The sequence below is a fragment of the Varroa destructor genome, unplaced genomic scaffold (assembly GCF_002443255.2).
Source record: "Varroa destructor unplaced genomic scaffold, Vdes_3.0 BEIS01000003.1, whole genome shotgun sequence".
Classification (NCBI taxonomy): Eukaryota; Metazoa; Arthropoda; class Arachnida; order Mesostigmata; family Varroidae; genus Varroa; species Varroa destructor.
This window is the reverse complement of record NW_019211456.1, coordinates 33,299,186-33,326,761: the sequence shown is the minus strand read 5'-3', so window position 1 is coordinate 33,326,761 and position 27,576 is coordinate 33,299,186. Positions and strand designations below refer to the sequence as shown.

Genomic DNA, 27,576 nt, shown 5'->3' with positions numbered 1-27,576 from the left:
TATTTAACTCTTCTCATAAAAATGACCCGGCCGTGCTGTTTAGCGAGCCACCACTGGCATAAATGTTCGTTGATAATATTCAAATTTGGCGCATAGCTGCGTCGGCTACGGCGACTCTCTAATAAACAAAAACACTCGTGATGAGTTGTCTGCTGATTGACACATACGCACACCCAAACAGCACAGGTAAATCGATCTCTTTAGCCAGACGTGTTGTTATGGTTTATGAAGTGCGTGTTATTTCCAGTGAATTTATCTCCCTTGTGTATCTGTTAGTAGACAAAGATGACTCAAGACGAAAAAGATAAGTCTGACAATGTCAAGGTACTGAAGACAAGCGGCGACAAGCGCTCGAAATCGCGCAGGGGCCGTGTCCTGAAGGTACTAATTAACTTAGCCGCCTCAAATTAGTAACCTAAATATATAAATATCTAATCAGCTGTGCAGCAATTCACAGATGCAATTGGAAAAAATATCATTACCAAACTATAGCTGTTCTAGACGGATTTCACACTTTACATGTAATTATGTCATTATCAAGAATTTAAAGCATTTTCTTTTCGATTAAAAAATTGTCAATAAGTAAATTATTTTATACTGATATAATTTTATATATATATATATATATTTTTTTTTTTTTTAACAACATTGTTGCATATGCTGAATACGTACTTATGTGTACTGGCTGAAAAGAAAAGGCTCATATATTTGTATTTTCAAAGACAGATTAAAATATCGTTGTACTCTTTAAGTATTTTTTATAATTAAAATAGGATTTGCGCTCCTGGGAAATCTGGTAGAGACAAATAATATACTCTATGGGACTTTTTACATAAAAAATAGGGTGACATAGAGTGCTTATATTATAAGCAGAAATGGAGAGACTCTTCTATGATGACACTACACAACTAGGTGTTTTCGCAATTAACTGGTTGCAAATTTCGTACTGAATACTTAACACACCACGATGTTTGGACATAAAGCGCCGAATACACAATAAATTTGGCTCGCATCCATCTAATTTTAGTGTTTTCACTTTAAAGAAATCGTAGGTCCTTAGGTCTAGGAAAGGGTAGTTCCTTCATATTTTATATAGAATCTATGATTTAGTTGTCATGTTCATTGGATACTCTAATATACACAAAACAAAAATGCCTTGTTTTATTTTATCTCGCGATTTCATCATGTTATTGATAATTTTACAAATACAAATGAACTGATACTGTACTACAATATATTTTCAAAGCTGCATTAAGAAATGTGTTGATGTGAATCTGAAAAATGCAAGATATAGACGTTGGTCCTCCTTAAAGAGTTTCAACCGCCGATTCACTATTGAGATATTGAATCAACGAATTGTTATTTCTCTTTTTCAGGTGGTGATTCGCCGGTTGCCGCCGTCGATGTGTGAAGATGATTTTGTGGAGCAAGTATCCCCTCTTCCAGAGCACGATTCATTTTACTTCGTGCCCGCAGATAATAGGTATTTTATTCTTGTGTTCTTTAACATTCGATTGTCATACATCGTCGTCGATGTGACCCCTGTTTTATAAAGTACGGTCAAACTTTAAACAATTTTAAATGAAACGAACTAACTAAATCTATTTATCTATATATACATGATACGAACATGCTAAAATACTGACTTTTTTTTGTCTACCTAGCATGCATAGTAGCATGAGTGGCCACAGTTTTAGCCGCGCGTACATTGCCTTTCGTGATCATCAGGAGGTTGTGAATTTTCGAGACAAATGGGACGGCTATGTTTTCCTTGATGAACGCGGACAAGACTACCCTGCGATTGTAGAATTTGCTCCGTTTCAAAAGATGCCTCGCAAAAAACCCAAGAAGGCCGATATCAAAAATGGAACGATTGAACAGGGTACGTACGCTATCGATATTTATAGCTTCTACAATTTTCAAGGTTAACCTTCAATCAAGTTTTTTCCCCACTATTGAATGTGCGGCTTGGTATATTAGTTTCAGGGTAAATGTTTTTCGGTCATTTTAAAAAAACATGCTTACTTCCCTTATGCAATGAAATACATCCTAATGCATTCGATTTTTGCATCGTAATTATGGAAATTATTTTGCATCGTATTTTTCGGCAGATGCGGAATTTCAAAAGTTTATAGAGACGATGGATGTAGAGGAAGAAGTTGATCTACCGTCGCTAGAGGCGACGGTCGAAGAACTCGAGCGACGCGATCGTGAGTTACGCGCCAACAATGGAGTTCCCAACGTGGTCACACCACTTATAGAATTCGTACTAGCCAAAAAGATGGAGAAGGTCCGAATGCGCGAAGAGCGCCGTGAAGAAAAGAAGAGAAAAGATGCCGAACGGAAGCGTGGTGATAAACGACGCCAGAAAAGGGAACATGCAGTTAGGGTATGATGGAAAGAAATTCTAAATACTGAGATATAAAAATTTGTCATTTTCGTGCTGTTAGTAGTGTATCAAAAAAGAGATCTGTTTCATTTCTTTACTTTGAGCCCTTTGCTTTTGGTAAATATTTAACTTGAATGACGCTTGATACAGATTGTGTTTATTTAGTCGTTCCAACCCGCATGCGAAATGCTAGGCCATATTAACCACAAATTAACAAGGATAAATAATTATAACAATAGACTAAGCAAAAAATGAGTGGTTGAAGCATTGTCGCCTTTATGAGTCCACTTATAATATTACAATTATCTCTGTTTTTTATCGGAACAGATGGCGCGAGAGAGCACAATACGTGAGGAATCGGATGAGGATGCGATGTCAGTTGAAGATGATTTCCACAGAATGGATATCCGGCAGCGTATTGAAGATCCCCACTCAAACGGAAGAGGAGCTGATCGTGACAGGGGTATTCATAGAGATAAAGCGACAGGTGGAGGGGGTGGTGACCGGGGAGCGGAAAGGTCTGGAGAAGGAATCAGAGAGAAAACTGGAAGGAGAGAAAGAAATCGTCGTGGCAATAAAGAAAATAAGAAAGGTCAAAACACCAAGACTAACCAGAACAATGCGGGTTACCACCAGTCCGACACTAACAAGAACAGGTAAGTCGTGCGTCGCTTCGGTAGATCGTAATAGAACAACTGGGTCACGGTGTATGGAAAATGCACGTATATTTGAAATCAAATAAGAAATAACTGGATTTAGACAAATATAAGAAACGTGTAACTTGGGCAGCCTGCTTTTACTACACTTTAGTTATATTTAACATGTGTTGGGTTGACCCTCTCATTATCTTTGTCTACATTTTTTGTTTTAACCGTTTTAGCAACTTGTTTTAAAAAAATACTTAAACTAATCGTTTTTAGGGGAGTCAATGATGATGATGAAGTTAGCGGTCCTTCGCCAGTTGGTGGGCGCCAAAGTGGGCCCCGTGACAAATCTGAGCTTTACAGAGATCATGGTGAAGGCGTCGACCGACACGCCAAATACTACAATGATCCTCGCGAACCGAAATCATGTAATCAAAGAAGAAATGCTAGGTAAATACAGCTGAGACTTTCGATATATCAGGTAGCAGTCTGAAAAGACGAATAAATTAAGCCGGAAAAAAAACAGTTTCACCTTACTAAATTAAGTATTTTTCTTTTCACTCTATCGAGAAAAAATGGGATGCACTAAGTAACAAAAGCTGAACTGATTAATATGAGACATGTATTTTTTTTCTTTGTTGAATTGCTATTTGGTTTGCAAGGTATATGGGTCCGTCCCTTATTTTACGTTTGCTCTTAGATACACCTTTGCGATATATAATATTTTTAACTCTTTTATAATTAATAACTTCCATATAATAATTTTGCGGACCGAAAGCACTCGCTATCGAATTGTTTACCATTTCCTTAGGTGTTTTAAAGAATAATCCTACTCCAACTTGTCTATCCATTTTTTTCGTAGGGCTCACGACGGCGAAGGAGATCACTATGCAGACGAGCCAAAGCCTCCAAGACGAGAGAAAAAGGGTCGAGACAGGGATAGGACTAGAGATCGGGGGAAAGGAGGTAACGGAAATGACACCAACAATCGCGGCGAAAACAGGAGAAATCGAGGGAATGATAAAGACGATCGAAGGGATCTGTCACAAAGGGATGAAGAACGATGGCCAAGTGATGACAAAGTCGAGGGAATCGAAAGTCGAAAACATGTCGATAAAGACGATAGGCCAGGCGACCACAAAGAAGATAGAAGGACACGGGGAGAAGATCGAGATCGGATAGATAGAGACAATCATCGTGATTCGGCGGGAACATCAGCCGTTGACAAGGAGGATCGAGCGATCAGTGGAGCGACACGTGGAGGCGACCAGCGAGATCGTGAAGAACGTTCGGATCGACGAGAACGAGCTGATCGAAATGAACGTTCTGATAGACGAAACGAGAAAGGCGACAATCATAAAAAGGGTAATCAGAGAGAACGACGAGAAAATAATCGGAAGAAAGATAACAACGATAAAGATGGGGAATATCGTGACGGAGGAGCTGGAGGTGGTGCAAAGGCTAGGCCACCGAAAATAAGCGGCGGACGAAGCGGGGGTGATCGAAGGGAAGACAGAGCATCGACTGCGGCTACTAAAAAGGATCAGCCGTAAGTAAAATAGAACACTATGAATTTTTTAAACTGAGACAGTACTTGAGGTAAAATATCTGTTTTCTACGTTTATGGCGGCTCAATGCAATGGATTTATTAGTTTGCATGTTTGTTAGTTAAATATGTTCCAGGAACGTAGCATTATCTACGCCGTACATAACTAATAACATTTTATTGTCCTTTTTGTAAAATATTTATATCCCCCATTCGTAGAAAAGTCTCGAAACGTTACTCGGATACTCGGCCAGTGCCTTTAGGAAAATCGAAGTTGTTGAGTGGAGATGGAGATGATGTAACGGGAGAAGAGAATTCCACAAGAAGACCGGGTGATTTCGACGAGAGTCCCGGGGAAACACGTGCGTCGTGCCATAGTCGTGAACAACATGAGCTGAGGCCGATTCCGCGGCCATCGCAAAAAGACGATGCTGCGGTTGGTGTTAAGAAGATACGGAATAAGGTAAGAGATTTAGTTGTAAAAATGTTAGTCACTTTCATTAGTCGGCATTTATAATATATAAAGTAGTTATTGAATGCTGTTTCTAGATACGACATGGTTGAGTGACTAATGTGCATCTCTTCGAGTGTCTTGCTACGATAAACGAAAACATGCGACCAATTTTATAATTAAAATTTCAGCATAAACATGTGGTTACCATGCCCTTTTATAGGTCTATTAGAAAACCCCAGATAAGTTTAGCAAGAGTCACTCCGACTAGACCAGTTAGTGGGAATAAATCTGATCCTGAAACTTTGTATTTGGTAATTTCGAGGATTTGTTCAAACGGTGAAAATAACCGAAAACGTCAAGGAAATTTATCTAGTAGTTTTGTTGCAATCAAAAGGAAAATTATATGAGGTACATGCTCACGATAGTATCATAATTTTTTTTATTCTAGTTTCGTCCGTCACTGGAAATTTATAAACCTGGAAGTGGAAGAAAAAAAAGTGAACCTGACCGAGAAGGAAAATCATCATCTCCTGACCCTGCACAATAGCAGTTCAGTCTATCTGGGGAATGGCTGAAGAATAACTTGAACGCAAGTAAAAAAAAAGAAGCAAGTTACGGAAAAATAATAATAAATTATGTACATTGTTATGTCGACCTATTAATTTATTGTGTTCTTTATATTATATAGTGGATCTATTTAGAACATCGTAATTCGACATAGTTTGCTAGAAAATTTTACGATTTCGTGCTTTGGCGACAAAAAATTTAAAATATTATGAACACTTATAAAGGTGGCATATATTTTTCCAATTAGATTTCGAAATCGTAGGGCTTCTACATTTGCACCGATAATATTCCATGTACAAATTATTTGAAATGCTTCTATATATTAGCGCATTACACAAATGTAAAGAGTCTATAATTTTAAATATATCTGAATGCTCGCTAGATGTAAAGACAGGTTGAAAAAACGGACCCGAAATTACACATGCTGTTCATTTGGATCATGTACGCAAATGAAAAAAAAGTACGGGACATTACTGAAAAATTACACATACATTACGTTAGATGTACTTTAAATGCATTTATATATTAATGTCGTTCAAAAGTTTCAATCTAAGGCATGTAGCAATGCAGCCAACACATCGATAATATTATCACAAGGCCATAAATAAAAGATCTTGCTTCTTTACTTTTTGAACTTGGTATTACAGCCAGAGTAGTATTACAGAGAGTTAAAGTTGAAATTGCGTTTATATATAATTCGAATTTTAGATTGATTTCAATTTGTATTCATTATATTTAGATTATAAGTTCAGCAAGTTATGGAGGATCAGGGTACTAAATTTCCTGTAGTATCTTACACTATTACGGTTAAGTGCTTAATATTGGATTCAATAGAGCCAAGTTAAAAGAGAGTATCGGAATGGCAAGTCCATGGAGTGCTGGTTTTTGCATGCCAATATGCATATATGTACATGGTTTAGTAAATAAAGCAGAGTAGTTAATATTCAGGTGTTTTTAGCTCCCTGAATAATACGAGAAACACATAATACGAGTCCGTCAGGTTCAAACCTGGAATGTTTCAATCGGTACATACCTTGTGCCACAAACCCACATGCAATTAACCTTATATTAAATAATGCAGTCATACCAAAGCAAATTTTTCAAAAGTGTAAGTACATATAAGTTTTTAATTTAAACCAGTGGCCCCAAGATATACCTAGCGTATTTCCTATTTGACCAGCCATATGAAATATCTTTTGATTGATTTGACCAACCCGATTAATACAGTTTTTCAGTGTATTCTTTCGTAAGAACACTCTTGCCATCTTTTTAGTGTAATCATCAGTAGCAGCATCGGCTTCTTCTACTTGACCACCCGCAACCTCTGCCTCTGCGTCCCTCTCTGCTTTCCGTCAGATCTGCTGCATTCAATCCCCTCAGACTTGTAGATAGATATGATGTTCATAATAACTGGCCAGCTTTGCCAAGCCCGCTATATGGTTCACAGACAGTCTGGTGGTTCTGCTCGTCAAAAGCCGTCGCTGTCTAATACTACAGCGTTATAGCCCTAACTCAGCCAGTGAACCATATCCACGACTGCGATAAGCGGACCAAACGCGCATCGCAAACGGAGAAAGCGCGGGTAATAATCAACTGTCAACATCAAGAACTTTGTCCTTGTGCGCACCGAGCCAACGAAAAATCTCCGGCTTACAGGGTGTCAATACTTTACCTTATATTCGTCCGGAACTGATGCCCGTGAATAACATTAATTTAGAAATTTTCCACTAGCTCTCAAGTTCAACTGGGCTATATTGAAGTGTTTTTAGACCTTTTTGCAGACAATTGTCTTAAAACGGAAGATTTTCGGAGATAAGTTTCAGCGGAAACATCATGCTGGTTCTAAAAAAGTAGCTTAATAAGTCTATTGATACAAGCGTATCAAAGCAGTCCTGCAATCCACAGTCGTCATCACATAACGAATTTCGTCAGTGCTTCATTGCAAGAAAAGGTTGTTCCACTAGTTAATAGCTTACATAAGATAAACTGTGTCCGATCAATACGAATAAAAACTTTCGTATTAAAGTCGTATTAAAGTTTCGTATTAAGTCCAGTGTTGTTGTTGTATTTTTATGATGCTGGTTTGCCCCGCGCAATATGGAACCTCTATAATCGTTACCAGTGATTGATCTCTTCGTAACAGTGAAAAATGGCAGAAAGGATCCAGTGTTTATAGGTGTTTATAGGACGTCTCCTTGTTCTACAGTTAACTATCATTTTGGAGGCCAATGTGTACAGCTGGCACATATTTGGCGGTAATCGATGTTGATAACGGATGATATCAGTATGCTCAGCATAAGGTCAATAATTCTGTTCCTCGTAGTGACTTTATTTGCCGGGTGCGTTGAGGCTGGACAACCTTTCTCTGTTAATATTGGTAAGGTGTAATGTAATATATTGATAAAAAGCTTTTTGTGGTGTGTTACTCTTTACAATACATTTAGGACAGATTTATGGTACAATCGCAATGGTTTAATTAGAAAATTATTCTGTGTTAGCTATTTCTGAATTTAAAAAACGGTTGTGTAAAAAACATATAACAACACTTTTTTTTTAATTGAACCACTTATGTATTGTCTTGTCCGCATGTAAGTGTTGCCGGTTGTACCCATGCGTTCTAGTTAAAAAACGTACCTATTCCTTTTTGTACCCTCTTCTCTACATTCTAGATAGTGATCTTGCAAATGACCAAAAGTACCTCCTCATGAAAGATTTGACCAATTTTTTGTCCAATATAAAATAGAATAAGAAGGATATTAAGAATGGCACAGGCGTGAACTACATATTGTTAAAAAATAAAAAAGGTTTCCAGAGTTGTGAACCATGGGCAGGTAATTTTGCTTGTTAAAACAAGCTTTTTATGGCTAAACTGGGTTACATAGTAACACCACTTCCGGGCCTCGACTGTAAAAATACAGTAGACATTTTTAGTTGGCATTTTATTTCCTTTTGTTAAACGCAGAATATCTTTTGAGGCATAAGGAGGCGTTCCCTTAAGGATATTAGCAGGCACCGAAAATACCCTTAAATATTAATCTCATCTTCAATGTCTCTCTTAGTCTAGGGTAGAATCGTTATCGAGATATTAAAGAAAGATACTAAATGAGACAAAAGTATTGCGCATATCTTGAAATAAACAATGTATATGTTTTTTGCTAATCTCTTAAGTTATTTCGTAAGACGTATTTCAGGTAAACCAGACACTTGCCGTCATGAAACAATGCCAAGTATTGTATATGGGATTTGTTGATGGTTTGTTCGCATATTATACAACCTTAATACGAAAATAATGTTTTTATGCTTGACGAAGCATATAAATGATAGCCATTGGTGGCTATTGCTACGAAGAGGTTATCGATTTCTGATTGGTAGTACCAGTTTCCAAATTAGTTAATGCCGTGCGTGTTTTTAGGCATTGACACACTGATATATCTAACGAATAGAATAATCGCGTGGGTCCCGGCAGCTTTAATTCGTCCTTCTCTACGCCGCCCTGCGTCTATGTGAGAAAAAAAAGATTTGCAGAATGTGCCCTAACGAATGCTTTCTCTCAGCTACGATATGATTGTCAAGACATTGTGAGTGTCGTTGGCCTGCAGCGCCACATATCATATGTTAGAGATTGCCACGGATGGTTTCGACCCAATCTGAATATTGCATCTTACCAGGACGGCATCGCAATCAAGTGAACCTTTAGTATGCTTTCACAGAAAAAGTCAGGGTATAGAAACGTGCTTACTTGAAGCAATCTTCTATTTGCTGCTTCGAAAGTTCGCTGCCATTATTTACCCTCTATTGTAAAATATTTCGTTAAATGATTGCCGATGACGTTAAATGACGATGTCTGACTATTTCGTGGCCAATTATATATTTGCCTCTAATAATAAAAACATTTACCGAACCCTATTGGTCTACGAGTAAACACGATTTGTTGACGTAAGCGTGAATCTAGTCCGTACTTAAGAAATTCTAAGATATACTATTTACTTTAAGAGTTGAATATACTTTAGAGTGGAGGAATGAACTAGAATGGTATTCTTTGAGCCTATCTAATTTGTGTGCTATTTTTTTTTCTACTTTATTTCCCTCATAGTTTAAGCCTTAGCTTTATATTTTACCCATATGAGATAGAACTTATGATTCCAAATACAAATAGCCTCGACTTTTAAGCACTCTGAAGCGCGTTTAGAAAAAAGGCAAACTATTTTTTTGTAGTTGATGATAGCGTCACGTAGGTGTATCTGTTCTTGATTCTTTACAGACCATAAATATATGTTCGGTTGTTTGGAAACTTTGGAAAAGTTCACGTTAGTCCCGAGCAAGCATCGTCCTGAAGACGGTGCAATGTTCTACCGCCTTTTTTTCTCTATTGGAAATCTAAGTTTTCCTAGTTTTTTTTTTTATGTACTCTTACTACTAATAGTTTCTACATGATCGTTCTGCTTTTGTCCGTTTCACGAAGCAAATATGCTTGAGCCGGCTCCTACAATATTTATAGCAATAAAACAAGAGAACAAAACATGTTTAAAGCGAATGGATCAGAAAATATTCTTAATAAAGTCGAATTTTGCAAAAATCGCGTTACCAAAAATGAGAGACCAAAAGTGACTTCGCTCTAATTAGATTTTAAATTTGCAGAATGTTTTCAAAATGAATGTGATAAACTCTAAAGCAATGCATACTGTTACCTTTGGTTAATTAATCGAAGATTTTTGCCTAATATTTTAGAATAGTCCAGTGAATGACCTGCTTTTGAACGCAGTCTATGATAGTGCAAGTATATACATTGGTCAAAAATAGTAGTGTATTGTTGATTTTGAAAAAATACATTGAAAATTTTTTAAAGGGTCTAATATTTACCTAAATAACTTACTAAATCGCTGCGCATGAATTTACATAAACAGCAAGCAAAAGCTCATAGGCTTTGCGCGCAAGACGTCTTTTAAATTGAAAATAACAACTACCTTATGTATCAAGTGTGGGGTAAACTCGTTGTCGGTACACCTGAAAGTTCAATTGACTATGCTTTCAGAAGACTGGTTAATATCAATTAGACGTCGTGCAAGCTTAGTAAATGAATAATTTTACTAAATCATGAGACCAAAGTCTTTCGGCTGATGTTTTTGTGGGGTGAACAAAAAGGCAAGCTTCAAAAGCAACCTATCCTTTGATGATTATGTCTAATTATAGACGCAATGATGCAAAATAGTTTAATTATAGGAATAAAATCAAAAGCTAGTCTAATAGGCTTGAAGGCACATTTTAAAAACCTGCGCAAGTAAAAATCATGGCCGACGAAGTTAACGTACAAATAACGTGTCCGACATTCGCGTAGGAATGTCCAATGTAAGAGTAACATCACTACAATTTCTTTGCTGAGGCTGTTCCGCTGATCAATTAAAAGATTGTCTATCTTTCAACTGCGGCTATAATTGTTCAAGTTTAATGATTAGGCTAGTCTACTGAACGTTAGCATTTTCTGATGATATGCGCTTGGTCTTCCAAAGAGGGCTGCTACGACCTTTTACCTAGAACTGAAAAATGGCTAGGTATTTCAGAGTAACTTCAGCATTGTATTAATAATGGAAGGAGAGAGATGTAGTTGTTTGACGAGATGACGGTATTATGCGATCGGACGATGGCTGTACAAAGCCATTGACTGCTGGTTGGAGTACGTTACACGAAGTATAGCGTTGAATAGCGTTCAATACTGCTTATAACTTGCAACTAGTTGATTGATAATGTTACTTTTCGCTATGCAAAAAATTGGCGATCGTTTTCTTTTTGACTATACATAGTTTTCAAACAAGCACAAAGGCCTTGTGATTATCATGTTAACGTGAAAGATGGCTGAATTTCTTATGGCACATCTTTTATTTTGCGCCTTGTCTGCTCTTATTCAATGCTGGAATTGTACACAACGAGGAAGATGAAACGTTATACGATGCTTTTAGTCTTTTGACAACTAAAATAATAGGATTCATCCGAAGTTAAACGTAAAATGCATAGAGAAAATTCCAATGGTCATTGCAGGAATTTGGCCTGCTTCTAGATCTGATGTGGGACATGGTTGTTCACAAATATAAGTAGCTGAACTGCAATCTTATGATTCTATAGATTAACCAATATGTCAACGTACCTTAATCTTCCCATACTGAAAAAGCACCCTATTCCGTGAGCAAGTCTCTTCGTGTTTCGTTGGGTCGCAAAGTGGCTCTGTATGACTTTCCAGTGCCTTCCGGGTGCCACGAGTGTCTCCTACTTGGTTGAACTTTGTGGTCAAATAAGCTATGACCGACTCACGAAGGCCATATATCCGAAACTCTTGTCAGTTCATGTGAGCTTACCTCCATTCGCCAGTGGGTAGTAAATAACAGGCCAGAAGTCAGCTGTGAGCACGAAAGGCAGTGCTGCTCATACAGTACCTGGATAATAATATAGCTTAGTTTTCGAGGCTAGTGCCCATCTGTATCTCCTGAGTGAATGCCCCTTCTAAAAGTAAACTGTTTTATATAGACAGAAAAAGAACGATCACATCACTATATTATTTTGCCTAGAGGGCTTTGTCTGCTTTGGCTCAGACGACGCTTGGGGTCAACGGAATGGCATACGTTTTTATATACGCAGTTCTGGTCTACTGAGAACATAAGATGACTGTTACTGTGCGTCATCGAAAAGTGGCAAATGCAACACCTCAAGACCCTGTTTTTTCGGTTTGCCCTTCGCTTGATAAAAGCCATTGAGCAGCTAGTTTAGTACACAGATCATTAATCGAAAACTGTTGATTCATGCATTAGATTTGGACTGCTGAGTGGTTTCTCAGCGATGTTTCAAGTTAGTCTTAGTTTTTGTTCGGCAGTTTACTTCGGTACTTCACGGATAACATGTACTAATAGCTATTGTAGGTGTTTTGTACTTGACTTTAACATAATATCTACTACAGGTGCATGATGCAAGTACTCTCAATGTAATACATCTACTAAATAATTCTCAAAAAAGGAACTGATACAAGGAATATGATCCCAAATAGCCAACCTTAGCTCTTTAAAAGTAGTCATCTGACTTTTATTAAATGTTCATTAAATTTATAATATTTAAATCTTAAATTTAAATATTTAAATAAACAGAACACACATTTGTTTTAAGCCTTGGCATATATCGCATCACGAAATTGGTAATATGCGTTCATGCGTGTCTGAACTAACTTGTGGGTTCATATTCTATTGCACATTTATAGGCAGGCGTCTCCACAGAAACTTTATGTAAGGGTGTATGTGTATGTTATAGTCTTTTATTGACTGATTTGAGTTCATCAAAAAGAAAAAATGTAAAACCTTTAACAACTGCTGCTTTACTCAAAATGATGGATAGACAAAACTGTTTGTTTCTCTCCAATATATCCCATAATGAAATTTGAACATGCTAGATGCCTACATGAGAGTAACAGAGCGATGTCTAGTTTGTATTTTGGCAGAATATGTTATTATTATAATTATTCGTTATAAATAATTAAGTTTAGAGTTTTTTTTACCGAAAAATTGATTGTTTTTTGTCAAGCGACGCTGATATATAATAGATCAGTCTTAGATTAATCGTGAATTCTTATGGTTAAGGATGGCCACTGCTGTAGAACAGAGTAAGACAATAATTATTATTGTGTTAATAATTAATGTCGTATTACGCATCGTAACTCCATACTCCCCTTGTTAAAATCCGGGCCAAAACAAAAAAAAAAACACTGAAACGACAAATGTTAGATTCCGACTCTCTGCTACATTTTATCTATCTTTTGGCTAAGTGTAACGTAGTCGTACACGTTAATCTAGAACCGCCTCACTTACTTCCATATATGACAATGCCCTCTAGAGTTATCACATAATATCTATCTGCATAGATTTGAAACACATGTATGCATGAATGCTTATTAAATTGTTGGCTACAGTTTTATTTAGTTAGTTGAGAGACATAATTTAATCGCTCACGCTGGAGACAGAGTCATTTTCTTACCGTTATTTCTACAATTCTTACCAATAATACCGCCAATCCACTTGTGGCTTGCCGCAATGCCAAAGAGCTGTAGACAGCAGAATGGGTCGGTCGACTGCGGCACACTAGTTACAGGCCGGCAGTTGAATGCCTTCGCTTCGTTGCTCAATTCCATCAACAACCCATTTCAGATGCATCGTCAAGAGACGCTGAGCCACCTAGCAGTGTTTGCTTATCTCAATATCGTCGAAGTGAGGTCAGTTCGTCACGTTTCACCACTGTCCTTTATTGACTGGCCTTGCGAGAACCGCCTCTGCACTTAGGCCACGATGGGCTGCAGCCACGGTTATAGCAAAGGCTTTCGTTTTTCTTTCCAAGCAAAGCAGTCACACTGGCAACTCAGCGTGACTAAGCCCTACAATATTGGAAGCCATCACGGAGGTTTTTATCGGCCTGTTGACTGGTATTGAGTCATGGCGTATTCTGTCTGCTCTTAGAATCGATGGATGGCCGCGGACACGCGAAAGAACATCAAACTACATAACTACGGGAGGTACTGTTATTGGGCCAAGCCGTATGTCATGTGTGACATGGTTGTCAATTTTTCGTTGTGAAGATATGCATGGTTTGCTATTGAACTTCGTCGACACAACTCGTCTCCGGTTGCTTAACGTAAACCACGCAGTTTGATTCAAAGCACTTCCAAGGATATTCGACAACACCTTGTATAGAAATTGTATTGCTCTTTTTACTATTGTTCCGTGATATTTTTCTTATTATTAAGATATATATACTTATTACATGTAAGTATCGGAGGATCATATTAAGATATATCTAGAAGCACGATTATGATTAAATTTTATTTATTCACTTCTTCATGAATTTAATAAATACGATATACATAGAAATACTTAAAAAATCATTTCTAGGAAATATTTGCGTCAAAGAATACGATAGCATGCGCAGTGCTCTTTTCGCCATAGCGTGAAAAGAGCGTATTTCTATATAACACGATATTCTTTAAAAAACACACAGTGCGGGATCTAATACAAGATATTAGGAACATAAGCAACAACGGAGCCACCGGTCTGGAAGGAATCTGCAACGAGCATCTCAAATAGGTTGTCGTTCTGGCACCGTGCTGGACGGTACTACCTAACATAAGTTTAAATACTGGTACACTTTTAGCCCAGCAAAAAGAACTTACCCTGTTAGTGATTCTTGAATAAAAAGGTTACCCGATCACGCCAGGGAATAGCGAAGAAGAATTAATTATAAGCTGCTTTTTGGCTTGCTGAGTGAGAAATGTATCATCTACTTATAAAGCGTACAAGCTATCCCAACAAAGCAACAACCATTTCGGAGAAAACGCTTCATAGAAGCGGTGTGTAGGATCCTGGTGGTCGATGTTAAGAGAACACTAACCCCTCACGTCGGGCTGTCGTCGACACGCAGTGCTCGTCGACTTCAAGGTAGCTTCGACTCGGCACCCAAAGACATGGTTATGGTCACGATGGCCGAGGTAGATGTCTTTATAGATATCCTTAACCTTTTCGCTGCGATTCTACAGGAAAGCAAAATAACAATGAAGTGGCCGAACCCCCCGTCCTCCACACAGGCAGCTGGTCTGACTTATGAGGACAACTTAAGTCCGTTCTTATTTCTTAATTTTGCTGAAGGGCCTCCCTGATCAAATAAGAGGGCCGAGAAAATCGGTTGAAGTTGTCTTCTATGCAAACGATTTAAGAACGTACAAGGTCATACAAGTTCTAAATGCAGATTTGTGACTGACCGTAAACTTGAACAAGACTGAGGCGATGAAGTTGAAGAGGAGAGGCAGAACAGCGACCAATGATCTTTTGTACCTTGCCAGATCGGCTTTTGCCTATGTAAACCGGTTTTCGTACTTGGGGTTCGTCTGCTTCGCGAATGACAGAAGCTTACTGCGCACATCACCGAAAGATAAAGGAAGCCAGTGTTGTCCGCATGGACGATCAAATCGGTCCATCGTTTTCCCTCGCGACTGCTTTCGGCTTGCTCGAACATAGTACCGATCGTTACGTATAGGATACGCATAATTAAAGATCTTAAAACTGACAGTTTTAGACAATTACCTGGCGTTAGAATCTTCTTCCTCAAAAAAGCACTGGACTACACCTAGTGACCTGAAATCGCCTCGCATATCTACTCTCCGACTCGCCACTGCTCTCCGAAGGCCCGCATTATCGCTTCAAACTCTCAGCAGCGGAAGCTATTTTATGAATACGCAGTGTTTAGGTACACAGTTCACGCACGTTTTATCATGCATGAACGTTAGTTAGCGACAGAAATAAAGCACATTTATGATCATTTTGAATGAGAAATGGCAATTATTAATACAACACAAACCCTGTGTATGAGACACGTTTCAAAACCTTTTGGTCACATAAGATCCAGTGTATTATATACTGGGCTGTCGAAAACAACGATTTTTTCGGGTCGATGCCTTTGAAGCTACGTATCTCAAGTAATCATGTATCGCGGTGACGTTAATGTCATTTGAAGGGGGCCATTCGACAATAGAAATCGTTGCTATGGCTTTAGTCAGACTTAAAATAGACTACTTTGAAGAAACGTAAAATTTCTGCAAACAGTCGATATGTAACATATTTTACTAGGATAAGGGCACAAATGCTGCCCAAACACATGAAAAATTACTGCTGTTTATGGCCAAGATACGTTCTCAGAAAAAAAATCGGCTACAAATGGTTCTGTCGTTTTTGTTCCGGGAATTTTGATGTGAAAAATGCTCTTCGTAGTGGTAAACCAAGTTCGAAAAAAATTTAAATTAAAAGAAAATTTAAGTTCGAAAAAAGTAGCCATGAAATGGCCAATGAACTAAATACCAACCATCAAACAATTTTCAACCATTTGAATCAAACAGGTTAAAAGAATTAGAAAATCTGCCTCACAATATGTGGCAAAACCCGGACTGACGCTGAAGATGCCAGTTCTATGCGTTTGACAGGACTAGGAAAAACTATTGTTTCGGACGTGTATTGTTAATAACTAACAATATTACAACAAGATTTAATGATCGGAAAGAGCGTCGTATTTTGCCATGATAATATTACACCACATATATCTTTACCTATCCGGCAAAACTTGACAGAATTTAAGAGAGAAATTTTAATACATTCGCTATATAGCTCGTATGTTGCACAATCGGGCGATCTGTCTCAGTCTACGAAGAACTCTCTTCATGGTATTTAATTTTAATTAGTTTTTATTAAAGGGGCGCAAAATCACTTGTCCCAAAACTCATGGAAGTTTTACAATGATAGGATTAGGGTGGTATCAAATAAATGGGAGAAGGTCAAAAATTAAAATGGCGAATATTGGTTTAATAGAACTACTTTAAAAGCTTTTAAAAAAACTTATTTGATTTTTATTAAAAAACCATCCAAATTTTTGCAGTTACTCAACATTCGTCTAGGTCGAACGGGCTACGGTGAACAGAACAACACATAACTTACCAAAAAAGTTCTCATATCAATCAGTCAGTTATCCAAAGCATTGTTTCCTGCATCCTACATATATGTTCAGTGGCAAATTTTTTCAAATCACCCAAATGTACTGAAACTACCGTTGATAAATAGTCATTATCGTTTGTTATATGCTGTCTAGGTGGGATCTTTGCCAGTAATAGCCCCTTGGTACGCGTATTCGATTTCGCCATACGTCGTGCGCCGGAGAGCTCGCGACTTCCCATTGTTCGAGATGCTTTCATCGGCATGAAAAAAGTCATCCCAGACATTCATAGCAGCTTTGACGCATCGAAAGCTGGTAAATATTCTGCCAATAAATATAAATGGAATTCTTAAGAAAGTTGTAGGTAAACAACCAGTAGTATAGTTATATTATATATAACCTCACATTAGAATAAGGTGTGGAATATCGGCAATAAATTATATGCGAATACTTAATGTAAATATATCTTAAACAATGAATACGTAGGGTAGCAGCCCTATTATATTTCGATAAAAAGAATCCTGGCAGAACAATCTCGTTATGGCGAGGCCAACAGCTTCGTCTTAATGTACTTGGGCTAGACGAACGCACATCAAGCTAATAAACATTCCTAGTTATGTAAAATATACAGTCTACTGCATTATGTTTAAGCATGCGGATGGGAAAAGAATAAAAACAGATTCCTACAACCCGGAATGGGAAAATAGAGAATCCACCCCCTAGGAGTAATTATATGTACATTTATGACGTTCCTGGTTCCTGTTTTGTGCGTTCGAACCGTTAAATTAAAAATTCTTAGGCTTACCGTTATTTGAATTGTTCACGAACACTTCAGATATAAGTCACATGCAAAAATTAATCGCAGGATTAACCGGTAGCTTGCTTGTGGTTCATAAGGCGCAATAAAAACGTATGTGAAGAAAAACCGCCAGCTAGGCCTCACCCACTGAGTGTTGCTTTCAGTAAAGACGATTTAACATTGCCACACTTTTTTAGACAGTCGTATTTACTAACAAAAGCATTTACTTGGATGTTCTAAAAACTGTGATAAAACCGTGAACGTCTCAATGGTATATAGTATAGTACGCGTTTCGCAAGTTGGCGTGTTCTCTCACACAAGCAAGCATGTCAGTAGGGGATTGAACGCAGAATATGTTAGCACGTTCCAAAACAAGAATTTAAATGTTCTCAGATATACGTTTGCTATTCCCGTAAACTATTGCTAGCTCGATATTGCCACTGTATGAATGAAAAAACACTGCGTTTAGTGAGAAAAAAGTCTCCGGTTGAGTCTGTGTACTTAAGATCTCAAGAGCGTGAGCTTATGAGATGGTAAGACTCTCGCGCAGCGTGTCAACGGTAAACTGCAAATTAATCCGCAGTGACGTACTGGTGAACACGTCCACGTGACAATGTTTCGTTTTCGGCGTCTGACAACTTACGCTGTTGTTGTTTAGCTGTTAGTGCTCTACAGCGTAGTCTTGCTCCTCATGTTATGGTGATGATGTTGGCTCGTCACACACCTAGGTCGAAAATTATCTAGTCCCTTCTACTGTTGTAGACGGCGTTACAAAATGCGTGCATTTGTAAATCTTCGCCTGCTTGCCTCCTCCAACCTGATCAGTAATTCTGTCAGCCTCACGCTGTAGCAATTGGTGGCAAAGACTACGACTACAAACGTCATTTCCCAAAGGGGGTGTTGAATATGCCTCTTTAATGGAGCCATTAAACAAGGTCATCCTCAACATTAGTTATTCTTCGTATGTTTAAAAGTTTCTAGAAGTAGTTTCGTTAGACATTTTGCCTTCAATAGATAAATAAAGAAAAATGATTGAAGTATCCAGCGACACCAAAGTTGACTTAACCTTTAGCTGTGTGTTCAATCAATTCTGCGGCACGCCTTACTGGACTAGGCTTGTATGACGCTGGAAAAGGAGGCTTCCGGTTACTTTTTGCTACTGAATCATTTGTCAGGTGATACAGGTATACAAGACCATATAGCATGAAATTAGGCGTTTATATAAGCGCTCAGTGTTTAAACTAACAGCATTATTTCTTTAGTTTGTCAGTTGCTGTCCCGTGCTCCTTCGATCGTCGTGGGCCCCACTGTCGTTCCGGTATCCCATATTTTGGCATCAACCTGCAGAGCGTTTCATGTGCCATTTCTCTCCATAGGGCCTTTGCTCTCACGTACAAGCGCCGCATCACCTAGGAAGCTTCCGCAAATGCTAAATCTCCATCCGCCTTCTGACATATTAGGCAGGGCGTACTTCGACGTATTGAATATGACGGAGTGGAGATCTCTAACCATTGTGTACGACCGAGAGGATGGTATGTTCCGTAGCCATACGACAAGCCTGCCTAACAGTGTGTTCATAAATCGTTGACTTTTTTAATAAACGCGATGTGTCGCGATGAGTCGATATTAGGTACCATAAAATGGCTCATCAATGAACATGTAATAATGGCTATACGTTTAAGCACATTGTAGCGCTCTCAATATCGTTACTAGAACTTAACGCACGTAAAACTTTTGTGGAGTTCTTGAGTAACGTAACATGACGACACCTTGAAAGAAAATTTACGAAAGATCACTCAAGTCAAGACTAACTATCTTTCAACGGACATTACAGCGTTCCTTCGTCTCGCACCGATTCTTCGGGCGGCGCCTTCGCTGACGACGCTACGTCCCTTGGACAAAAGTGTCTCACCGGGAACTCTCTTTAAGGAGGTGCTACGCTCCAAAGACACGCACATTGTGCTTGATGTTGATACTCAACTGATTCCCGAACTGCTGAGATCGGCTAAAGACGTCGGTCTTATGACCGAGTACCATAATTTCGTCATCACCTCCTTAGTATGTTTCTTAGCTTTCTGTTGTTATTGCCGATAAGCCTTTAAAAACAATTTTAATGAAGAATATTTCGGTAGACATGATTCAGTACGAGCTAAACCGGGCATCAATTTGATTTCTGAGAAACTTTGAACTGGGATCGACATTTGGGTCTCTTTCTATAACTTCTAATTTCATTACATATGTGTCGTGACGCAGGGGACTCTATTAATCTGTTTGGTTAAGTTGGCTAAGGGCGACGAGTTAATGACAAATATGATGGCTTCTTGTGTCGAATGACGACTTTATTATAGAAATGCCTGCTAGCTCTTTGACGGATAGACCTTGATGCGTATTTTGATTGCATACAGCAATCGACGACGAGAGGAAGTTCTCCACCGAAGTGTTCATGAAAAGCCCTATTAGTACCATGTTACCTTATCTATACCATCCGTAGCCGAAGTCCTTATATACACATAAGACACATGTCTAAGAAACGAACTTAAGGCAACTAAATGAAACGTTTTAATTTAACCCACTATAATAATTCATAATGCAAATAATAATGACTGTGTTCACAGGACCTGCATACTCTAGATCTCAGTCCATTTTTTCCATCAAGGGCCAATATTACGTTCCTCCAATTACTCGATCTCAAATCAAAAGAGAATCTCAAAATGATAAGGGATTTTCGAAGATTTCAACTCATGGATGGAATCAGGGACAATCTCAATTTGACGGTAACCCTTCATCTTTCATACTAAAGTAACACTGCCACTTCCACTTTGATTTGTGAATTCGTATAATTAGGGATGTTTATGTAAGCTTTCTCATCCTATGCACCTTTTGAAGATTGAGGTTACTGAGACAAATATAATGTAAGGTATTGTAAAACAATATAAACGCACGGAGCAAGACGGAAACTTACATGTCAAACTGTCATTCGTGGAATTTGTTTATCTTTCGCGATCAACTATGGTGGACTCTATCCATAAACGACTACTCTGCAGACTGAACAGGCGTTGTTAATAGACTCCGTATCGTTTGTGGTTCGGACGCTGTATGAACTATCAGCATCATCGAAGCTTAGGTCGCCACCGCCCTTCAAATGCCAGTCTCCACGGCCCTGGCAAACCGGCGACCTCGTCATTAAGAAGATGCTTCGAGTAAGCTTCTGGCAATTTCTGTTTCTATTGGCAGGGTCTTTTCCTTCATTTCCTTTACCTACTATCTACTACTACCGTACTAAACGAGAAACTAGACCAGAAACGACAAAAGAGATAGTGTTTGGAAGTTGGTAAATTTGGCCATTTCAATCAAAAGTTAAACTTTTTCGTACCAAAAGTTTGTCCATTGAACCATACGTACGTACACGTTATATTTTCCTGTTATAAATATTTATAGCTCATTCTATCATAATGCTAAATGGTTAACATCAATTGCTACCTTGTTCCCATTGCATGCTTAAATAGATAGCGCCTTTCGGCCATCATCGAAAGACAATATGATGGCGGAATGACGGAGAAGCTAATGCAGAACGATATACTGTATCAGACGCCTAAATATATTGTATCGCTACACACACTCCTTGAGATTCCGCAAGCGACCTACTATTTAGCCAATGAATGTGGTTAAATAGAAAAAAAATTATAACCGCTCAATTTGTATGAATTCTCAAACTTTTTTTTTATACAACCTACTTACAGAGTTCATTCCGTGGTGTCACTGGCATAATCACCCTGAATCGTCATGGTCTTCGCTCGCGGTTTCAGGTCAATGTTATGCGAATCATGTGGAATGGTGTTGCTAAGGTGCGTTCCGGAGAAATCCCGTTGTGCTTCGTTCACGTGCCATTGACAATATGTTTCTCAGCGACTAATGTAACCAACAAATGCATTCCCCGGCCGAAATGTTCTTAAATAAACTAAATATAATATCATTTTGCATTCATATCTTGTAGATTCACGTCGTATTTTCACTTGTGAATCTCCGTTTTTTTTTGCTGTGTCATTTCGAAATGCTCATTGAAGATAGCGACGTGGAACCAAGATAGCGGAATTCGAACGCAGGCCTCTTATCCAGCGACATTTCGCAAAGAACTGGAAAATCTCATGGCATCTAAGGTGTTCAACGTGACCACGATCGTGGTAAGAGGACATGTGTTCAGTATGCATTTGACGTTCCTTTGATGGTGCAGCAGTAACGCGTTTAGATGCTTACTTACGGCTATGTAAGATTGTCCAGGTTTGAAACTAGCCCTAGACACAATGTTTTCGCACTGGAAAAAGCTAGTCGTCTGAAGAAATGCTTAAAACAGTGGTACTCAATACAATGCTTGGAGTATTTCTTCAAAGAAAATCTAACACCGAGCGTGACAAACTGAACGCATATCCTCTCAATGATACGTGGCTTCTCGCTGCTTCGCGAAGACGCGCGGAAGTACATGTGCTGAAAACGTTTTTAAATCAGCGTAGCTAGGTATAAACTGTGCATCGGCAGAAGGTCATTACACTTACTTAGAGTCAATGTCATGCATTTGTAGGGAATTAAAATTTGCCTTTCAATTCTACGGCCAAGAAAATTAGATAGACTGTCGCACTTATCAATATAGCATTCGTAGAAGCACTTCGCTGTGTTTTTCGCGGAATTTATAATTTACTTCTCATAAAGTGCCACCTTTTTTATTTGCACGAAATGGCGCCGGATTTAATCTCTCAGAACCCTCCATATACAATGCTGAAGTCTGACTATAGAAATCGCACTGGAAACGACCGCTTTGAGGGTTTTTGTATGGAACTCATGGAAACTCTGGCCGCAAATATCGGATTCCGCTACAGTGTGCATCTCGTTAAGGATAATAGTTATGGATCAAGACAACCCGACGGAACCTTCGATGGCATGATCAAGGAACTTATTAATATGGTACGATCTATTGCCTTTGTTTGATATATAGTTTATTAGGCTCTATTTTTAGGTTAACGTAACTAATAGCGAACTGCTCTATAAGAAGTTCCATATTCATAGACACAGCAAGTCCGGTTTACTTTGTCACATGCCTTGGTAAGCTAGGCATTTTGTAAACGCTGTACCCTAATAGAGATGCTTCGAAAGAAAAGCAAATCTACAGTGATGGTCATCCCGAGATAAAATGGTGGTTCTTTAGGAAGCTGACATGGCAATAGTCGACCTGTCAATCACTGCCGAAAGAATGCAAGCCGTCGACTTCACGCAGCCGTTTCTGAAAACTGGAATTTCAATATTATTTCGGAAGCCCGCACAAGGAGGACTTACCTTGTTTCTATTTATGAAGCCATTTTCGATTGACGTTTGGATCTGCATGCTTACTGCCTTCACGGGTACGCATCTCTAGATTCAATTTAATAAAACTTTACTACGATTGTACCACTGCTATCGATACTATAAACTGTCCAAACCGTAAAAGGTCCGACCTTCAAGTAACAACTAATTTATATATCGTAATATATCGCCAAACATATCTGCTGTTCGACATTTGCCTTTAAATTCACGAACTGTACCGAGTATATATATACATCACCCTTACGATACAGAGGTTTCATATACCATTCGTATTACCGGGTCTTCACCCACAGGTGTCACAGTCCTTTACTATCTGATAGCGTCTATCAGTCCGACGGAGAATCGTGATCTGGGAGAAGACGACCTGTCTCAACGCGACCCACAACTGCTTGATCAAGAGATGAAGATTATGAGCAGGTTCTGGTTCACAATAGGATCAATTATGCAACAAGGATGTGATCTTAACCCCGTGTACGTATCCGAATTAGGGTGTGACTAGAATTTTTGGCTTCATGTGAAAGAAACTGTTGCATTCAACCTCACAAATTGTATTGGAGGTTTTCAGCCGGTTCCTGTCGACTAGCTCGCAAAATAATCCATTGCTGAGCAAATAAATCTTCTGAGTTGGATTTGAGGAGAAAGCTGCGCTTGCAGTAGCATATCGTAAAACTAGAATCAGTTATATCTAGAAGTCTATGATGACTAGTTCTAAAACTAGTTTGTAGCAGTACAGTCGTAAATTGGTTACGGTCGAATGTAGTACAGCTAGAATTAATTCGACCTAAATTTAAAAATTTAAATTTAAAAAATAAATCAAGCCCATACGAACAAGTGTAATATATAATATACATAATATGAAGAAAGTTCATATCACACATATGATAGTATAGAACATACATATGATACAATACATATGAACGTAGGTCACCTTTAACGCGCATTAAGTATATAAAGCGCTAGACATTGATGTTGATTTTTTTGCAGGTCGCTTTCCTGTCGTACAATAGCTTCGATTTGGTGGTTCTTTACGCTGATTGTCGTCTCCTCATACACCGCCAGTTTGGCGGCGACACTAACCGCCGAGAGGCTCGTTTCTTCAATTGATTCCGCCGACGATCTTGCACGACAATCTACAATTGAGTATGGGTGCCTTGCGTCTGGTTCCAGCAGGAAATTCTTTGAGGTTGTGCTGTTACCTTTGCAGGACAATAGTCATAGCTTAAAAACGGCTGTTCTATTTTTTTGAGATGACAAAAACTTCCTTTATCGCGTGCTTAATAGGAGAATTACTCGGATTAAGTCACAAAATATCCTTATCCTTTATGTAAGAACGTATAGAAACAATTTGCTGCTAGTAATATGTATAATATTTATTTATTCTATATCTATAAAGATTCAATTCTGTTGTATAAGCGTATTATTTCAAAATTCGAAATTTGAAATTCTAAAGCTCTAGAACGGAAACCCTAGAATTTTAGAGCTTGCATACACACTACGGATAATACAACTGTATTTTTACAGGCCCAAATAAACGTAGGATATTATATATCGTATGCACGTATAATTTTGACATGTCCTTGAGTTTCCTGTAGCAATCAACAAATAGGATCTATCAGCAACTGGCAGACCACATGGATCGCCAGAGACCTTCCGTTCATGCAAAGACCAATGACGAAGGGGTACGAAGGGTTTTAGCCGGAAACTACGCCTACTTTATGGAAGCCACCACTATCGAATATCGAAAAGAACGAGATTGCAGGCTCACTATGGTGGGAGGGCTGCTTGATAGTAAGGTAAATAAAAATTGAAGTTTCATCGAAGAAATATGTAGTCGGATTATCAAATTCAAAAAGATTTGTCGCTTCTATAAAATCATTAAGTCGAAAAGCACGTTTACTTACACAAAAATGCTTCCTTTACTATTATTTACTTACATTATACTTAGAGCAGTTCGAAATAAGTTAGAATAATAAGATATTTACGGCCATGTGATACGAACGTATTTGGATTATGCAAGTTTGCCTTACCATGTACTATTATTAAAATATAATCGTTCACTGCACGTATCTATAAGCGATTAACCATTTACCCTGACCTCTTTATCTTTTACGGTATTATTGATTTTTTCGCTTTTTCACAGAATATGGGCTAATTTATTATGTACTGATTACTACTCATCAGTGCATTGTTTATACTGATCCTCTCCGTTGTCGAATATATAAAACGAAAGAAGGAAGAGAAGAAAGCTTTATCCTATGAGCGTCGTAGAGATTTTACTTTATTTCCTTTCATTGCCAACATTAGCCCATAATCTTCGTTGCATTGGGAAGGTGGAAAAAATATTCAGTGATCTATTCCCAGTTAGGGTTACAAGGTGTCAGGCATTTCTAAAGCAGTACATTCCAGTGAGCTACTACTACACAACTACAAAGGATTTACATTTGCTAGGCGTATTGGCTTCTTATGTATCTTGTATTGCCAATTCTCTATATGCGCATCTAAGCTGCACTGCATTCTGACAACTTAGGGCTACGGTATTGCTACGCCGGTCGGATCACCTATGCGTAAGTTACTTTCAAAGGAAATCGTTCGACTGGGTGAAACTGATTATTTCATGTGGTTGAAGGAACGGTGGTGGAAAGCGACTTCACCGTGCCCAGAAATGACTCCTCCATCTGAAGAGATGGGTATGCGCGAGTTGGCCGGAGTGTTTCTTGTACTGGCAGTTGGTGCGCTTTTGGGCATTATTATGATGATGGGCGAATTTCTCTGGGAAGCAACTTCTATACCTTATGGACAACGGGTAAGCGGATTTTCATTTATTATAAGATCAGAAGGAACAGCTTTTTTTCTGTAGCTGGTATCCATTGTTAAGCTCACCAGAACTAGCATATGGCACCTGCTGTTAAAACTAAAAAGCGTTTCTGTGCTATGAATTTTCGAAAGATCGCCTCAGAGCTCTTCCTTCTAATTCAGCTCGCATAGAGACCCATGCCATGCGAATTTTTATTCTTGATACGGCTAAAAAGGCTTTTAGTCAGACTCGTTTTTCATTAGATTTCATATGTTTTAGGCCCTACTGATCGTCGAACTCTTTTGGACATTGCGTTACGCTATTTGGGGGAAGGACAAAAGGCCACGCCCGAAAGGAATGCAAAGCTACTTTGTATCAGCCCGACCCGATGCCGGCAGAGTGGGCGACATTGAAGTATACCCACTTGATTATGAAGATACAAGCGTGTACAGCTGGCGCTGTAAATTTAACACCCAAAAGGAAACTGAGGATCTTTAGTTAGAATAAAAAAATCGCTTGTCTGTATAGAACGAGATTCTTTGGGAAAGAGTCGCCTGTTTTCTTTTTTTGTATTATGAGGAACTTGCTTTCAAGCCTAATATCACAGCATTTCCCCTTTTGATTTTGATTAGATCATTCATCTACACATGTTGACAATATGATCACTTGAGCCCGATTTGTCGGTATTTTCTAGAAGTACATGAATATTATCAATAAAGCCAAATATCCTGCTCCGCGGTCGGTTTTTTTCAAGTGTTTCTCTCATCTATCGATTATTTTATATAATTGGGATATAAACGAGGAGATTTACGACAAGATACAGTAAGTAACGAAAGATTATTAGAGGTGACATTTCTGTCGAATTTGAGTTCATCTGATCCGAGGTAACTGTCTCCTCGACCAATACAATACCAATATCTAACATATTTACGATTTGGATGTGGGTGCGACCTGAGAATATTGGCCAAGAGATACTTCCTTTTTCGTCAGCTTCGAGGCTGTTAGTAATATGCAGTAATGGTATTTTTATTTATGGCATTAGATATGGGATAACGATTTCGCGGTCATGAGTTTTATGATAAAAATATAGGTAAGGTATTAAAATCGGCAGAGCATTTTTTTTCGCACAAAAATTCAATTGAGCCAGATAATAGTGTTCAATAGAAGTTAAGTTATCGAATATGATTTTACCATAATCGAATGAAATACACTCCGATTACCCCTAGGCCTAGATCGTGGATATCATTCGTTTTTCGTAAGGCGTCATTACCGCTTCCGCTGTGCTTCTTCCTCCTGCACAACATCAAGCTCGTCTTTTACGCTCCATCAAAACGAGCTCATAAATGAGTTTCGTATGTAGTTCAATACTTAACAAAAGACTGATCGCAACGTGTCTACCTCAAAGAAAAGCCGAAAACTCGCTTAATAGGAATCGATTGTTTGTCTTCCAGAACGACAGGCTTAGTTTAAGACCCAGTCCACGTAATAAAATCAGCGTAACATTTATCTGGGTGAGTTATTCAGGCTTTATTTAC

The 27,576-nt window shown here is 38.5% G+C and overlaps 2 protein-coding genes and 1 long non-coding RNA gene across 10 annotated transcripts; 2 read left to right on the top strand and 1 right to left on the bottom strand.

The window, feature by feature from the left end:
• The first annotated feature begins 192 nt into the window (after window positions 1-192).
• Window positions 193-5,695, top strand: LOC111246477 (uncharacterized). The gene is made up of 9 exons (XM_022796146.2): window positions 193-381; window positions 1,377-1,483; window positions 1,665-1,882; window positions 2,112-2,389; window positions 2,717-3,045; window positions 3,310-3,483; window positions 3,896-4,582; window positions 4,799-5,042; window positions 5,482-5,695. Exons 1-9 carry the CDS (start codon window positions 286-288, stop codon window positions 5,578-5,580), a joined length of 2,232 nt encoding a protein of 743 aa, XP_022651881.1. The 5' UTR covers window positions 193-285; the 3' UTR covers window positions 5,581-5,695.
• Window positions 2,865-14,289, bottom strand: LOC111246481 (uncharacterized). The gene is made up of 3 exons (XR_002671692.2): window positions 13,629-14,289; window positions 11,740-12,025; window positions 2,865-5,010 (listed from the first exon to the last, which is right to left on the bottom strand). It is a non-coding gene; the product is annotated as an uncharacterized LOC111246481 (long non-coding RNA).
• On the top strand, window positions 6,916-26,794 carry LOC111246476 (glutamate receptor ionotropic, kainate 2-like). 8 transcript variants are annotated; one of them, XM_022796145.2, is made up of 15 exons: window positions 6,925-7,977; window positions 17,253-17,411; window positions 19,158-19,427; window positions 19,730-19,953; window positions 20,511-20,669; window positions 20,940-21,095; window positions 21,636-21,740; window positions 21,960-22,076; window positions 22,648-22,851; window positions 23,093-23,285; window positions 23,541-23,718; window positions 24,232-24,430; window positions 24,840-25,040; window positions 25,874-26,050; window positions 26,321-26,794. In XM_022796145.2, the coding sequence occupies exons 1-15, from the start codon at window positions 7,863-7,865 to the stop codon at window positions 26,537-26,539; spliced, it is 2,676 nt and encodes an 891-aa protein (XP_022651880.1). In that variant the 5' UTR covers window positions 6,925-7,862; the 3' UTR covers window positions 26,540-26,794. The 8 variants fall into 8 exon arrangements, 6 of the variants coding, with proteins under 6 accessions (XP_022651880.1, XP_022651879.1, XP_022651878.1 ...); XM_022796144.2 differs by having other exon boundaries at window positions 6,926-7,977; window positions 22,672-22,851; window positions 25,775-26,050; XM_022796143.2 differs by having other exon boundaries at window positions 6,927-7,977; window positions 25,775-26,050.
• The last annotated feature ends 782 nt before the right edge of the window (window positions 26,795-27,576 follow it).

Bases quoted from the DNA above. Each gene is read 5' to 3' on its own strand.
- LOC111246477 (XM_022796146.2), top strand. From the start codon at position 286: ATGACTCAAGACGAAAAAGATAAGTCTGACAATGTCAAGGTACTGAAG. The intron at 3,046-3,309 runs GTAAGTCGTGCG...AATCGTTTTTAG, and splicing joins TCCGACACTAACAAGAACAG to GGGAGTCAATGATGATGATG. The intron at 3,484-3,895 runs GTAAATACAGCT...TTTTTTTCGTAG, and splicing joins AATCAAAGAAGAAATGCTAG to GGCTCACGACGGCGAAGGAG.
- LOC111246476 (XM_022796143.2), top strand. From the start codon at position 7,863: ATGTTGATAACGGATGATATCAGTATGCTCAGCATAAGGTCAATAATT. The intron at 7,978-17,252 runs GTAAGGTGTAAT...TATGCTGTCTAG, and splicing joins ACCTTTCTCTGTTAATATTG to GTGGGATCTTTGCCAGTAAT. The intron at 17,412-19,157 runs GTAAATATTCTG...TTATTTCTTTAG, and splicing joins CTTTGACGCATCGAAAGCTG to TTTGTCAGTTGCTGTCCCGT.